Below are 13,898 nucleotides of genomic sequence, written 5' to 3' on the forward strand. Positions count from 1 at the left end.
ACCTAACACTTGCTCCCTCATAATAACAACCTGTTCCAAAGTGTTCTGAGATACCACCAATCAACATGTCCTTCTCCTTTGCGAATACCGATGCAAAATATTCATATTCTTGAAATTACACAACGTTTTGGCCTCAACTACTTTCTGTGACAGTGAATTCCACAGATTCACCACTTTCTGGATGAATCACCTCAGTCCCAAAAGTTTATCCATTATCAAACTACCATGCCTACGTTCTGGACTCCCACCATTGGAACATTCTTTCTGAATCTACCCTGTCTGATCCTGTTAGAATTTTGAGTTTCTGTGAGATTCCCTCTCACTCTTCTAAACTCCAATGAATATAATCCTAACTAATCTCTCCTCATATGGGGGTCAGCCTGGTAAACCTTTGCTGCACTCTCTCCAGAGCTAGAACATCCCTCAGATAAGGACACCAAAAACCTGCACACAATACTCCAGGTGTGGCCTCACCAATACCCTTCTCAATTGCAGTAAAGCATCCCTATTCCTATACTCAAATTCCTCCTTTATTGCATTGTGACTAAATTGACTCACCTAATCTATATGCAGATTAAAGTCACCCATAATCTCAGATGTTCCTTTATCACACCAGTTAATTAGAACACATTCAGGATGCGAGGACAGGTGATGTATCACAGCTGCAGTATATGGAAGCTTCAGGATACCAGTTTGATACAGGGCAAGCAATCCTACAGTCAGTGTTTGAAGTTTGAGCAGCCCTGGCTCAGAATTTGAGTTGGAGGCTGAACTACAAACATTGCAACGCATCAGGTAGGGGAAGTTACCTGGATCAAATTTGGGAAGATGTGTCAAATCAAAAAGTACAGATAAGGCAAAAGAGAAAAAACATTAATGTGCCACACCTCTTTGGACAGGGTCTTCTGATTTGGTCAGTGTTCAGGGATAGGAGGCCTGAAAAGGAGGCAGATAAGGGGCAAAGAGTACAACAATTGTACTCAATTGTCCAACAGGTTTGAGGTTTTCTTAGCTTGTTTGGAGGAGAATGGGCTGCAGGGTTGCTAACCTGAGTGACCATGGCACCATGGTGCAGGAAGCCGTTCAAGTGTGGGGGATCAAGAAGGAATGCAGTGGTAGTAGGGGACAGTATACTGATGCTGTTCTCTATAGCAATGTGGAGTCCAGGCACCGTGTTACCTGCCTGGTACCAGGATTCGGGACATTTCCTTGAGGCTAGAGAGGAACATGCAGTGGGAGAAGGGGGATCCAGTCATCGTGATTGATGCAGATATCAGTGACATAGATAAGATAAAGCAGGCTCTGCATAGTTAGTATGAGGACCTAGGAACCAAATTAAGAAGCAGAATCTCAAAGTTAATAATGTCTATTATTATCTGAGTAACATGAACATTTTCATAGAATCAGATTAGGGAGAAGAACGCGTGGCTCAATGACTGGTGTGGGAGAAGTGGATTCCAGTTCGTGGGGCATTGGCACCAATACAGGGAAAAGTGGGATCTAGAATGTTGAAATAGTGTCTAATCGAACTGTGTTGGGACCGGTGTTTTTGCAAGCTGTATAACTAGAGAAGTAGAGAATTTTAAACTGAATAGGGGAAATTTGGGAAGATGTGATAAATTGGAGCGCAGAAACAAGACTACAGAGAAAGCTATTATTACAAGAAAATAAAAACAGACCATGACAGGAAGGGATAGAGTGTGCAAATCTAACAGTAAATCAACAGATGAGACTAGAGGTTATAAAAATAATTTAAAAAAAACTAAAAGCTCTATATCTGAACACACAAAGCATTCAAAATAAAACAGATGAACTGAGAGTGCACAAGACACGGCAATAATCACAGCAGATTTCAATTTACATATGCACTGGAAAAGGTACCGTCGATGAGGAGTTCATTGAATGTTTTTAGGGTAGTTTCTTGGAACAGCATGTTCTGAAGTCAACCGAGAGAGAGCAGGCTGTACAATGGAAGTTGTGAGCCTTGAAACACTTGAAAAGGTGGTAGAAGCAGAGTCTTTGAATATTATTAAGGCAGAGGTGAATAGATTCTTGGTAAGCAAGGGGGTGATGGGTTTTTGGGGGTCGGTGAGATGTGGATTTCTGACTGAAAAAACAGTGATGGGTAAATCACATCATGATGTGCACCACAACTGTATTTACTAACATTCTAGAATCAAATACAAACTTCCATAAACAAAATTTACCTCATAAATCATTCCAATGTTCACCATTTAAGCATTTTGCATGTTGTACTTGCTAAGCCATCAAGCACAAAATTGGGATCCTTAGTGGTTTATACTGTTAATAGTATTGACAGTCCTCATAACACTCACTTGAAGTCCGCATGTGAGAGCTCAGAGTTGATCAGCTGTCGGAAACATCCCAGCTGAGCCCAAACCTATCCTCCCACTTTCCAGCAGAGGTAATGGAGTAGTTATCAAGAACAGGATCCCCATCTGATTCTCCCCTTTCCCCATCCTCAAGCTTCCAAAGCTACACGCAAGAGCAACAGATCCATCAACATTTCTACTAGTTTTACCTTCATCATCTTCATCCTCAGCACCATCTGCATCTAAAGGATCGTAATCATCCTGGTTTCCACCATCTTCCATTTCTTCATCCTCCTTGGAGTCATCCCTTTTTCGTAAATTTTTATCATCCTTGTCTTTTTCTTCTTTCTGCAAGGTTTCATTAAAATGTTTTGTTTAAACCATCGAGGGCCTTACTTTCCCAGTTTTTGAACTTAACTATATCTAATACGAATCACATGTATATAGATGTATTTTGTATGTATTAGCTATCAAAGAACTCGGGTTAAAAGGAACATGATAAAAGAAACTGCCAGGGTGAACACTAACTAAATCTACAAATGAGAACTGTTAGGAAAGGGTTCATGTTCCCTAGCATTTAATTTGGAATTGAGGTTTTACATATTTAAATAGATTGCACTTATTGCTTAAACTGGTACAAAAGGTGAAGTCACACGGGATCAGAGGTGAGGTGGTATGATGGATACAGAACTATCTCGGTCACAGAAGGCAAAGGGGTAAAAGTAGAAGGGTATTTTTCTGAATGGAAGGTTGTGACTAGCGATGTTCCACAGGGATCTGTGCTTGGGCCTCTGTTGTTTGTAGTGTACATAAACAATTTGGAGGAAAATGTAGCCGGTTTGATTCGTAAGTTTGCGGATGACACCAAGGTTGATGGAGTGGCAGATAGTGTTGAGGATTGTCAGAAGATACAGCAGAACAGAGATAGGTTGGAGGCATGGGCAGAAAAATGGCAAATGGAGTTTAATCCGGACAAATGTGAGGTAATGCATTTTGGTGTGTCGAACAGCGAGGAAATATACCGTAAATGCTAAAACTCTTAGGAATATAGATAGTCAGAGAGATCTGGGCGTGCAGGTCCATAGATATTTGAAGGTGGCAACACAAGTGGACAATGTAGTCAAGAAGGCATATGGAATGCTTGCCTTCATTGGACGGGGCATCGAGTATACAAACTGGCAAATCATTCTACAGTTGTATAGAACCTAGGTAAGGCCGCACTTGGAATATTGTGCACAATTCTGGTCGCCACACTACCAGAAGGATGTTGTTATGGGCCAGGGTTTAGAAAACTCCAAAGTATATCATGGAGTTCACCTGACCCACGACCTTTAATAAACTTTTGTTATGGGGAGCACAAGGGTCCACTCTCCAGGTGTTATGCAACAGAGACCTTAAGTATTTTTAAAACAAAACAATGTTTATTCTATGAACCCAGTTAACATCTTAACTACCAACACGCGTAACCCCACAGATACAATACTTTATAGGTAACCCTTAATACTTTTCCCAGCAACATCCATAAGTTAAACACTTTTTACAAAGACAGCAGGTTGAAATTCTCTACAGAAACAGGTATTACTTTGAAATCATCAAGTGATCTGGAAACATTCTTTAGAGAGAGATATAAAGCTTCTTGTTTGAGTGCAGCTCTACAACTGAAAGCGAAATGAAAAACAGAGCCACAAAGCAGCTTTTCAGCTCAAAACAAAGGTAAAAAGACAGACAGCCCAGCTCCACCCACACACTGACATCACTGCAACTATTTGATAAACACCCATTTCTTAAAGGTACCTGACAATGTGGAGGCTTTGGAGAGGATGCAGAGGAGATTTACCAGGATGCTGCCCACTCTAGAGGGTGTTAGCTATAAGGAGAGGCTGAATAATCTCGGACTGTTTTCATTAGAGAGACGGAGGTTGAGGGGTGGCCTGATAGAGGTCTACAAGATTATGAGGGGCATGGATAGAGTGGATGGGCAGTCACTCTTTCACAGAGTGGAGGGGTCAGTCACCAGGGGACATTGGTTTAAAGTCCACAGGGCAACGTTCAGGGGAGATGTGCGAGGCTGTTTTTTTACGCAGAGGGTGAGGAGTGCCTGGAATGCGTTGCCAGGGGAGGTTGTGGAAGAATACATTAACAGCATCTTGACAAACAAATGGATAGGATGGATATAGAGGGAAACGGCATGAGGAAGTGCTGATGTTTTGGCAAAGGTTGGCATCATGACCGATACAGGCTTGGAGGTCCAAAAGGCCTGTTCCTGTGCTGTCTTGTTCTTTGCTCGTAACAGATTGCAGAGAATAAAAAGGGGATACAAGTGGCATCTGGTGGTGTTGTTGGAGAAATGATTGTTGAACACAATAAATTTGAGTTTAAGTCAGCAAGACCTTTTTCCAGTTCTTACTATAGAGTTACCATCGGAGCTTAACAACAGCAGAGGATGGTTAGCGCTTGTGAGTAAAACAAAATGCTGTATTCTGAATTCTAGCCTTGAAGAGTCATTTAGAGTAACTTGGAAAATAAATGGCTGAATCCAAGCATAGACTGTCAGGGTAGAATATAAGAACTAGGAAGAGTTGGCCACCTGGCCCTTCAAGCCTGCTCTGCCATTCAATGAGATCATGGCTGATCTTTTGTGGACTCAGCTCCACTTTCCCGCCCGAACACCATAACCCTTTATTCCTTTATTCTTTAAAAAAACTATCTTTATCTTGAAAAAATTTATATGAAGGAGACTCAACTACTTCACCTGGGCAGGGAATTCCATAGATTAACAACCCTTTGGGTGAAGACGTTCCTCCTAAGCTCAGTCTTAAATCTACTTCCCCTTATTTTGAGGCTATGCCCCCTAGTTCTGTTTTTTCCCACCAGTGGAAACCACCTGCCCGCATCTATCCTATCTATTCCCTTCATAATTTTATATGTTTCTAGGAGATCCCCCTGCATCCCTCTAAATTCCAACGAGTACAGTCCCAGTCTAATCAACCTCTCCTCGTAATCCAACCCCCTCAACTCTGGGACAACCCATCATTGTTTTCTGAGCATCAACTCAATGACCAATGAAAGAATTAAGTAACCATATGGACACATTCTTGCCCAGGAAAAAACAAATATTGGCCGTGGCAGTTTCATTCCCGTATGAAAGCAAATTAAGGTGCAAGGTATTTTTGGAATTGAAGCCGGAGAAATTGGATTTTGATGAAAGTTTTATTGCATTATTAACTTTGATGGATAAGATTTACCAAAAGGATGATTTATTAAATATTTATGAGGCTTGATCAGATTTTGACATTAAGAAAGTCGGAGTATACCTCCATAGAAGAGTGCATAATGGAATTTAACAGATTGTTAACATGGCTGCAAACATTGTGTCTAGAAATTCCTCAATCAGTGTTGACGTTCAAGTTACAGGACGGTGGAAAAGTTACAAATATGGATCGGCTTCTAGTTTGGACGGGAGTTAAATTTGCAGAAAGACACACCCTGCTAGTACAAATGTCAGAGGCTCTAAAATAAATCTGGCTCTGCAAGTAACAAACATTCGAACAAGGTTGAGGAATTAGTTAGTTCCATAAGTTTCAGATTTGGGAATGATAATATCCTTAAATTGCTGAAAAGAGTTGTGATACCTTGTAAAATCCCTAGGAGGAATCATTATTTTAGCATGAATGTCGTATCCAGCGAAACACCTTTATCATTCAGCCAACCATCAAGGAAGAAAGCACATATGAAACTGGACAGGGAAAACAATAAGGCTAGCATATTAAGAAAAATTGTGGACTTGTAATTTCCACAGTCTGGATACTATTCTGTCCTGTTAATGAATCCTAATTTTTCTTGTAAAGAATTTAGGAAGTAATGTTAGCATCAGAGAATAAGAGCCTAGAAAGTTTGATTGTGTTAAAGTTGCATCAGCAATTTTCCCATCCATCTTCACAAAGATTAAAACTTTTGCTCAGTGGCTTTAAGAGATGAAGAATTCACCAAACTTACAGAACAGAAATAATAGATGTGATGCATGTAAGAAATATAAAAGAACACCATCACAACCCATAGTGAGAATGCCCTTAGCAACGGATTTTAATGAGGTTGCAGCTATGGTGTGGGATAAAGAGACCATTTTCTAGGTAACTAGGTTTAGTCAGTTGACAATTATATATAGCAAAGGAAATAGTTGTGGAACAGACAATGGAAAAACCGATAGGGATCGGACTGGGGCCTTTGGCACAATTCCTCACTGATAATGAGGGGAAATTTGCTAACGATGAATTTTGGGATGTGTGTGAGAATACAGCTGCAGAAAGCCCATTTAGCAATGGAGTGTGCGAGGGAAATCATGCTGCGATAGATGAAATGCTTCTTGAAATATTGGGAGATAGGCCATGTTGTAAATTAACTTTAGCTTTAGCATGGGCTATCCAAGTGAAGGATTCAGTACAGGTGGTAGAGGGCTACAATCCATATCAGTTGGTTTTTGAGAGAAATCCCCAAATTCCTTCAGTCATGAATGATCATCCTCCAGCTTGGGAGGAGACTATGATTAGCTCTACCATTTCTCAGCATTTGAAGGCACTGCACGGGGGCAGGAGAGCATTTGTTAAAGCAGAAATCTCAAAGAATTTGGAGAGTTGAGGCACAATGTATGGCCGTCGGAAACTATTTTCAAACAGGGAGACATGGAATAATGTAAAAGAGGTAGATTGGTAAAACAATCATTTTGCAGCATGGAAACCAGACTGATCGGGTACACTCATCAAGATTAGTGGGCACAGATTACAAGTTTGCAGATTCAAAAGGGGTTATTGAACATACGGAGGAACCTCTTTTAAATCCTTGTCTGACCCTGGTTTCTCTCTTTAATTTCTGTCTCGCTGGCTGCTATGAAACTACAGTCTTTGGTTTAAACTGTAACACCCCTTGGTCTAACCAGCCATTTGAACTGGCCCCAGCACTTTCCTCGGCATAGTCCATTATTTGGCATAGTCCAATGATGTAATTTTCATGGATTTGGCTAGCAGCCAATCAATTCTTCTGGAATTCCGGGACTTATTCAGTTCTCAATTTTGACTGGTAGAGCAGTTGAGGTTTCTGGGAAGAAACAGCGCAGACTCCATTTTAACTCAGTTCTGCTTAGACCTCGAGAGCATCCAGATGCAGGTTTAAAACATACCGTCGACTAAGGATGGGGAGTTAAAACACTCTCTATCCAACCAGGCCTGTGAAAGTTTAACCTCTGATGAAAAGGCTGCAAACCAGATCGGTGAAAGCCTAACCTCTGTTTGGAAGACTGAGGAAGGCACAGTGCTTCTCTCCTGAGATCTCGAGATATCTGGAATAAAGACCCCTTTTCTCTTTCTTTGCTGCAGTCAATCTTGATTTGCAAAAAGGCAAATACGATAACACGGTGGTTAGCGCTGTCTGTGCGGAATCTGCGCATTCTCCCAGTGTCTGTGTGGGCTTCCTCTGGATGCTCCGGTTTCCTCCCACAAGTCCCGAAAGATGTGCTGTTAGGTAATTTAGACATTCTGAATTCTCCCTCCGTTTACCCGAACAGGCGCCGGAATGTGGCGACTAGGGGCATCTCAGAAGTATATTGAACTGAAAACCCTCTTTTACATTCTCAGGCAGAGAATTATAAGATAGTCTCTGTGAGACTGAGGTCAGTCAAGTGAAAGTGACTCCCTGGAGGAAATTCTACAGCTGCGGGTCTTAACTGAAGGCACAGACTAGAGGGTCCGATCCAACCGGTGAATTTCAATGCTTCACGTCCTGAAGAGATTGCCAGCTACAAAGACCTCAAACTCAGCAGCGAATATACTTAAACTTCTCTTTTCCAGTTTAATCCCAGTATTTTGATCCTTCTCTGCCCCCACTGTGTCTGCCTTGTGTGTGTGGGTGAAAGGTGGGACAGTGTTAGGAGAACAATTAGATTAGCATACCGTTGTTCCATTATTACCTTGACATGTTTATCTCTTCTCATCATAAATGGCGTTTTTTTAATGTTTAACTTATTAATCCGATGTCTGTAAATCTTTGGAGCAGTCAAGGATCAAAGGTCTCAGGAAAATATACAAATGATTGGTTAATTCACTTAGCACAGTGGGCTAAACAAGGCTTGTAATGCAGGACAATGCCAGCAGCGCGGTTTCAATTCCCGTACCGGCCTCCCTGAACAGGCACCGGAATGTGGCGACTAGGGGCTTTTCACAGTAGCTTCATAGAATTTACAGTGCAGAAGGAGGCCATTCGGCCCATCGAGTCTGCACTGGCTCTTGGAAAGAGCACCCTACCCAAGGTTAACACCTCCACCCTATCCCCATAACCCATTAACCCCACCCAACACTAAGGCCAATTTTGGACTTTAAGGGCAATTTATCATGGCCTATCCACCTAACCCGCACATTTTGTGGACTGTGAGGGGAAACCGGAGCACCCGGAGGAAACCCACGCACACACGGGAAGGATGTGCAGACTCCGCACAGAGAGTGACCCAAGCCGGAATCGAACTGGGACCCTGGAGCTGTGAAGCAATTGTGCTATCCACAATGCTACCGTGCTGCCCAAAAGCTTCATTGAAGGCGACTTGTGACAATAAGCAATTTTATATATTGTGTTGGGACTCTGGCATCTGTGGGGCTGGAATAGACTGTGCACTCACCCAGGGTGTCGTAACACATTACTTCTCATACACATATGTTACAGAATTGTGAGGACCAGATCACGGAAATTGGCAGGGGATCTGAAGAGGATCACAGTAATACTGATGAACTAGATGAGACTATTTGTCCCAAAGAACTGCTGGGTTGGCACTAAATTACACAGTAAATGGTAGAACTCTTGCGAGTACTGACAGGCAGAGAGATCTGGGCGTGCATAGTGCATATCCACTGGTCACTGTAAGTGGCAAAGCATGTGGATAAGATGGTCAAGAAGGTAAACGGCATGCTGGCCTTCATCGGATGGGGCATTGAATATTAAAATTGGCAAGTCATGTTGCAGCTGTACAAGATTTTAGTTAGACTTGGAATATTGTGTACAATTCTGGTCGCCACACTACCAGAAGGATGTGGATGCTTTGGGAAGGGTACAGATGCGGTTTACAAGGGAGTTTCCTGTTATGGAGGGCATTAGCTATGAGGAAAGGTTAAACACGGTCTGTTCTCACTGGAACGACAGAGATTGAGAGGCGACCTGATAGAGGTCTACAGATCATGAGTGACATGGACCGAGTGGATAGTCAGATGCTCTTTCCGAGGGTAGGACTGTCAAGTACTAGGAGACATAGGTTGAAAGTGCGTAGGGAAACGTTTATAACAGATGTGCGAGGCAAGTTTTTTTTTTTTTTTTTTTTTATACACAGAGGGTGGTAAATATATGGAACGCGCTGCCTGGGGAGGTGGTGGGAGCAGGTACAATAGTGGCATTTAAGGCACATCTAGACAAATATATGAATAGGGTGGGAATGGAAGGATACGGACTCCGTAAGTGCAGACTTTAGTTTAGGCAGGTACCATGGTCTCCGCAGGCTTGGAGGGTCGAAGGGCCTGTTCCTGTGCAGTATTGCTTTTTGTAATGTGACATATTTGCCAGAAGTGGAAGGATGCAACTATCGTTGGTAGAGCAGGGAACTGGAAAATATAAAAAATGGCTGAATGTACAAGATAAAGGGAAGGAGCTTAGGCCCACGGATTGAGAACATGAAGGACAAAACTGGGGACCACAGAAACATTGTGTCAGTTCGGACAGCAGGTCGAGCAGTGAACATGCCCATAGGAAGAGATCAAGAACTGTTGGCAAAACATCCCATAACAGGAAGGGCAGATCAAGTTGTAGCAGTCTGGAACAAGACGAAGGAGGTTGAGGGGCGACCTGATAAGAGGTCTGCAAAATTATGAGGGGCATAGACAGAGTGGATAGTCAGAGACTTTTTCCCAGGGTAGAGGGATCAATTATTAGGGGGCATAGGTTTAAGGTGCGAGGGGCAAGGTTTAGAGGAGATGTACGAGGTAAGTTTTTTTTACACAGAGGGTAGTGGGTGCCTGGAAATCACTGCCGGAGGAGGTGGTGGAAGCAGGGACGATAGTGACATTTAAGGGTCATCTTGACAAATACATGAATAGGATGGGAATAGAGGGATAAGGACCCCGGAAGTGTCAATGATTTTAGTTTAGACGGGCAGCACGGTTGACACAGGCTTGGAGGGCCGAAGGGCCTGTTCCTGCGCTGTACTTTTCTTTGTTCTTTGTATAAAGCAGGATATAGGGATATAGGATATAGCAGGATATTAGCAAAGTCAAGAAATATGATACAGACTAGGAATGTTACAAGGAGCAGAAGCTCACATGATCGAGAGGTCTTGCTGGCTTCAACAAATTAGATGGTAAGTAAAAGATACAAAACAACAACATTGGAAATAACTTGAGGGTCCCAGATAGACAACGGGTTCTACCTCATAGATAGCTATGCACAGAAAAGGTGCTTCCTGATGGAACTTGTAAGGCCAAAGCCAGGCTGCTAGCATGAGGTTTTGAAGAAAAATTGAGCAACCAAGATGTACGGGTAGATTCATCGATGGCAGGAAAAAGTATTTGAAGAAGTTTCTGGCTCTGTTCGCCATAATTGCTTGGGGATGCAAGTTGATCAATATCAAAGCTGCTTTCTTATAGGTACATCAGCTTGAAAGATACACTTTTCCTCATCTTTTAAGAGGCGCCAAACACAAAAAGGGTACTCTGGAAGTGAAATAAATGTGTATAAGGGTTGAACGATGCTCCCAGAGTTTGGTACTTCTCAGTGAGGTTGGTTTTGTTAAAAGTTGGGCTGTCTTCAGTTGAAAGCAAACACTGCAATGTTTTATTGGCACCATGGGAGGGGAACGTTCGGGTATCTTTTTGATGCACGCCAATTTTCTGTGCGATGGTCGTAGCGAATTTGAAAAAACTGTATTATAAGTCAGACCTCTGGTGCATTCAAATATGTTAGGTTAGAAATCAGGCAGAGCGATTTGCATGTCACTCAACATCAGCAGCCTTCCTTGGAGAATATTAACCCCACAGCAGTACTCGTGGTAGGGCCTCACAAAAGATTATGGTGGCTTCGAAAATGGAAAAAGAGGAACTCAGAAGTCTAATTGGGCCGCTTAATTGGTTAGCGAGACAAACAAGACCGGACGCCAGTTTAGATGTTTTAGAACTAAGCATCAGCGGTAGCGATCCTAACGTAGCACAGTGGTTAGCACTGTTACTTCACAGCACCAGGGACCTGGGTTCGATTTCCGGCTTGTGTCACTGTCTGTACGGAGTCTGCACGTTCTGCCATATCTGTGCGGGTTTCCTCCAGGTGCTCCGGTTTTCTCACACAATCCAAAGATGTGCAGGTTAGGTGGATTGGCTGCGCTAAATTGCCCTGTAATGTCCAAAGATTAGTTGGGGTTACTGGATTACGGGAACAGGGTGGATGTATGGTCTTAAGTAAGGGTGCGCTTTCAAGGGCCGGTGTAGACTCGATGGGACGAATGGCCTCCTTCTGGACTGTATGTTCTATGTTAGCCAATATCATAATTTGTACACATCCTGCTGCTATAAATAGTACTATAATTTTAAATAACTGAATTGATTCCCTGTTTAACAGAAACATGCAAGATGCTCATTTAATGGATAACGTTTACAACACTTCCTATAAAACACAGTACCTTTCGTCCATCCCTCTCTTCTTTTTTATCTTTTTCATCCCCCGATTTTCTCCTTTTGGCTTTTGGCTCATTACTGTCTTCATATTTTTCTTCCTTTTTCTCTCTTTTCTCACTTTCTTTTTTCTCTTCTTTACGGTCTTTCTTGTCTTTTTCTTTTTTATCATCTTTATCGGGGAGAGTGACCAGTGCTTTATATACTCGATAACCAAAGTCCCTCTGTAACATTTCATTGAAGAGTTCAGCAAACAGGGAGACCTACAAGTAAAACAGTGCCAGGAAGAAACTCATTACACTCGCATCAAGAATCATTGTAGCAGCTCTAAAATTGACCTCTATGTCCTTCCAGTACAATGAATGGAATCAGTCAGAGTTCCACAGACTGATTATTATTCAGAGAATTCGGCTGAAATCTCCGCATACATGGGTATGGTATCATAGTGTTGTGGTTACTGGACTATTAACCCAGAGGTTGGCTAGACTGAAGATAAATTCAAATGTTATCACATCATTTGTAAATTCAGTTAATTATATAATTCTGGAATAAAAAGCGAGTAATGGCGACCATGAAACAATCGGACTCTTAAACATTTATCAATTTCTCTAATATGTTACAAGATATTCCTACATGGAAGGAAGGCCTGACTCCACTGCACCATATTCCATTGAGAATTAACGACTCAGACGTTCCTACCGTGCGGGGCCAACTACAAAATTGCAGACAGTGGCCTAGCGGGGAATCGAACCTGGGACCCTGGCGCTGTGAAGCCGCAGTGCTATCCACTTGTGCTACCGTGCTGCCCGAGACAGGAAGGAAAATACAAATATTTACAAGTCAACTTGGAAACTCAATTAAATTATCATTTTTATCTTAAAAATGGACAAGTCTCGGACATGGGTTCAAATCCCACCATGGCAGATGGTGGAATTTAAATTCAATTAATAAAAAAAACCTGGAACTGATAAGCTAATCTCAGTAATGATGGTCTTGAAACAATCATCGATTGGCATAAAAATATCTGCTTCACAAATGCCCTTTAGAGAAGGAAGTCTGGCCTACATGTGAATCCAGACTCATAGCAATATGGTTGACTTTTAATTGCCTTCAGAAACAGCCTGGCAAGTCACTCATTTAAGGATGGGCAACAAATGCTGGCCTTGCCAGCGACACCCACATCCCATCAATGGATATTTTTAAAAAGCGTGTTTCTGCCTACCATCAAACAGATGACAGCAGAAAGAAAATCTGTCCTTTATTAGCACTGTGAACTACTGAAACATTGGAAACTGTGCCTTCAAGGTTAATTAATTTCTACATGTCCTCTTCCATCATGGAAGTCCTCAGTTCTGGAAACACGGGTCGCCCTACAACTGTCCTCTGAAGGAATCCATCATTAGACTTGATTCTGGACTTGCGTAAAATTATAACTCACATTTTTATCATGTTTGAGCCCAAAATCACTTTCTTTCCCTTAGCCCGCTTAATTTTTGAGTGCAAAAGGGGCGGACATTGCAAAACCCCTTTCCCACTGTGCTGACTACACTACTAAAAAGGTAGTTGAAACATGTCATTTTTAGTTAATCTTCTTTATTATATAAAAATAACAAAAGTACAAAGAACAAGAGAGCCCAGGAACAGGCCCTTTGGCCCTCCAAGACTGCGCTGATCAGTGTCCTATCTAGACCAACCGCCTGTATCCTCTATAGCCCTTCTGTTCATGTGCCTATCCAGATAAGTCTTAAAGGTCGTTAATGTACCTGTCTCAACCACCTCACTTCGCAGTGCGTTCCAGGCCACCACCACCCTCTTGTGTAAAAAACCTTCCCCGCACATCTCCACTGAAACTTTCCCCTCCTCACCTTGAACTTGTGCC

At 42.3% G+C, this 13,898-nt stretch overlaps 1 protein-coding gene across 6 annotated transcripts in view; it reads right to left on the reverse strand.

The window, feature by feature from the left end:
* ccar1 (cell division cycle and apoptosis regulator 1) overlaps positions 1-13,898 on the reverse strand; it is a 409,621-nt gene that overhangs the window by 125,732 nt on the left and 269,991 nt on the right. For all 6 annotated transcript variants that reach the window (XM_072478734.1, XM_072478736.1, XM_072478731.1 and 3 more), the window contains 2 exons: positions 12,028-12,282; positions 2,543-2,681 (listed from right to left, as the gene is read on the reverse strand). In XM_072478734.1, the coding sequence (XP_072334835.1) occupies positions 2,543-2,681; positions 12,028-12,282 (394 nt within the window). The remainder of the gene's footprint in view (positions 1-2,542; positions 2,682-12,027; positions 12,283-13,898) is intronic.

This window comes from Scyliorhinus torazame, chromosome 16 (assembly GCF_047496885.1).
Source record: "Scyliorhinus torazame isolate Kashiwa2021f chromosome 16, sScyTor2.1, whole genome shotgun sequence".
Taxonomy (NCBI): Eukaryota; Metazoa; Chordata; class Chondrichthyes; order Carcharhiniformes; family Scyliorhinidae; genus Scyliorhinus; species Scyliorhinus torazame.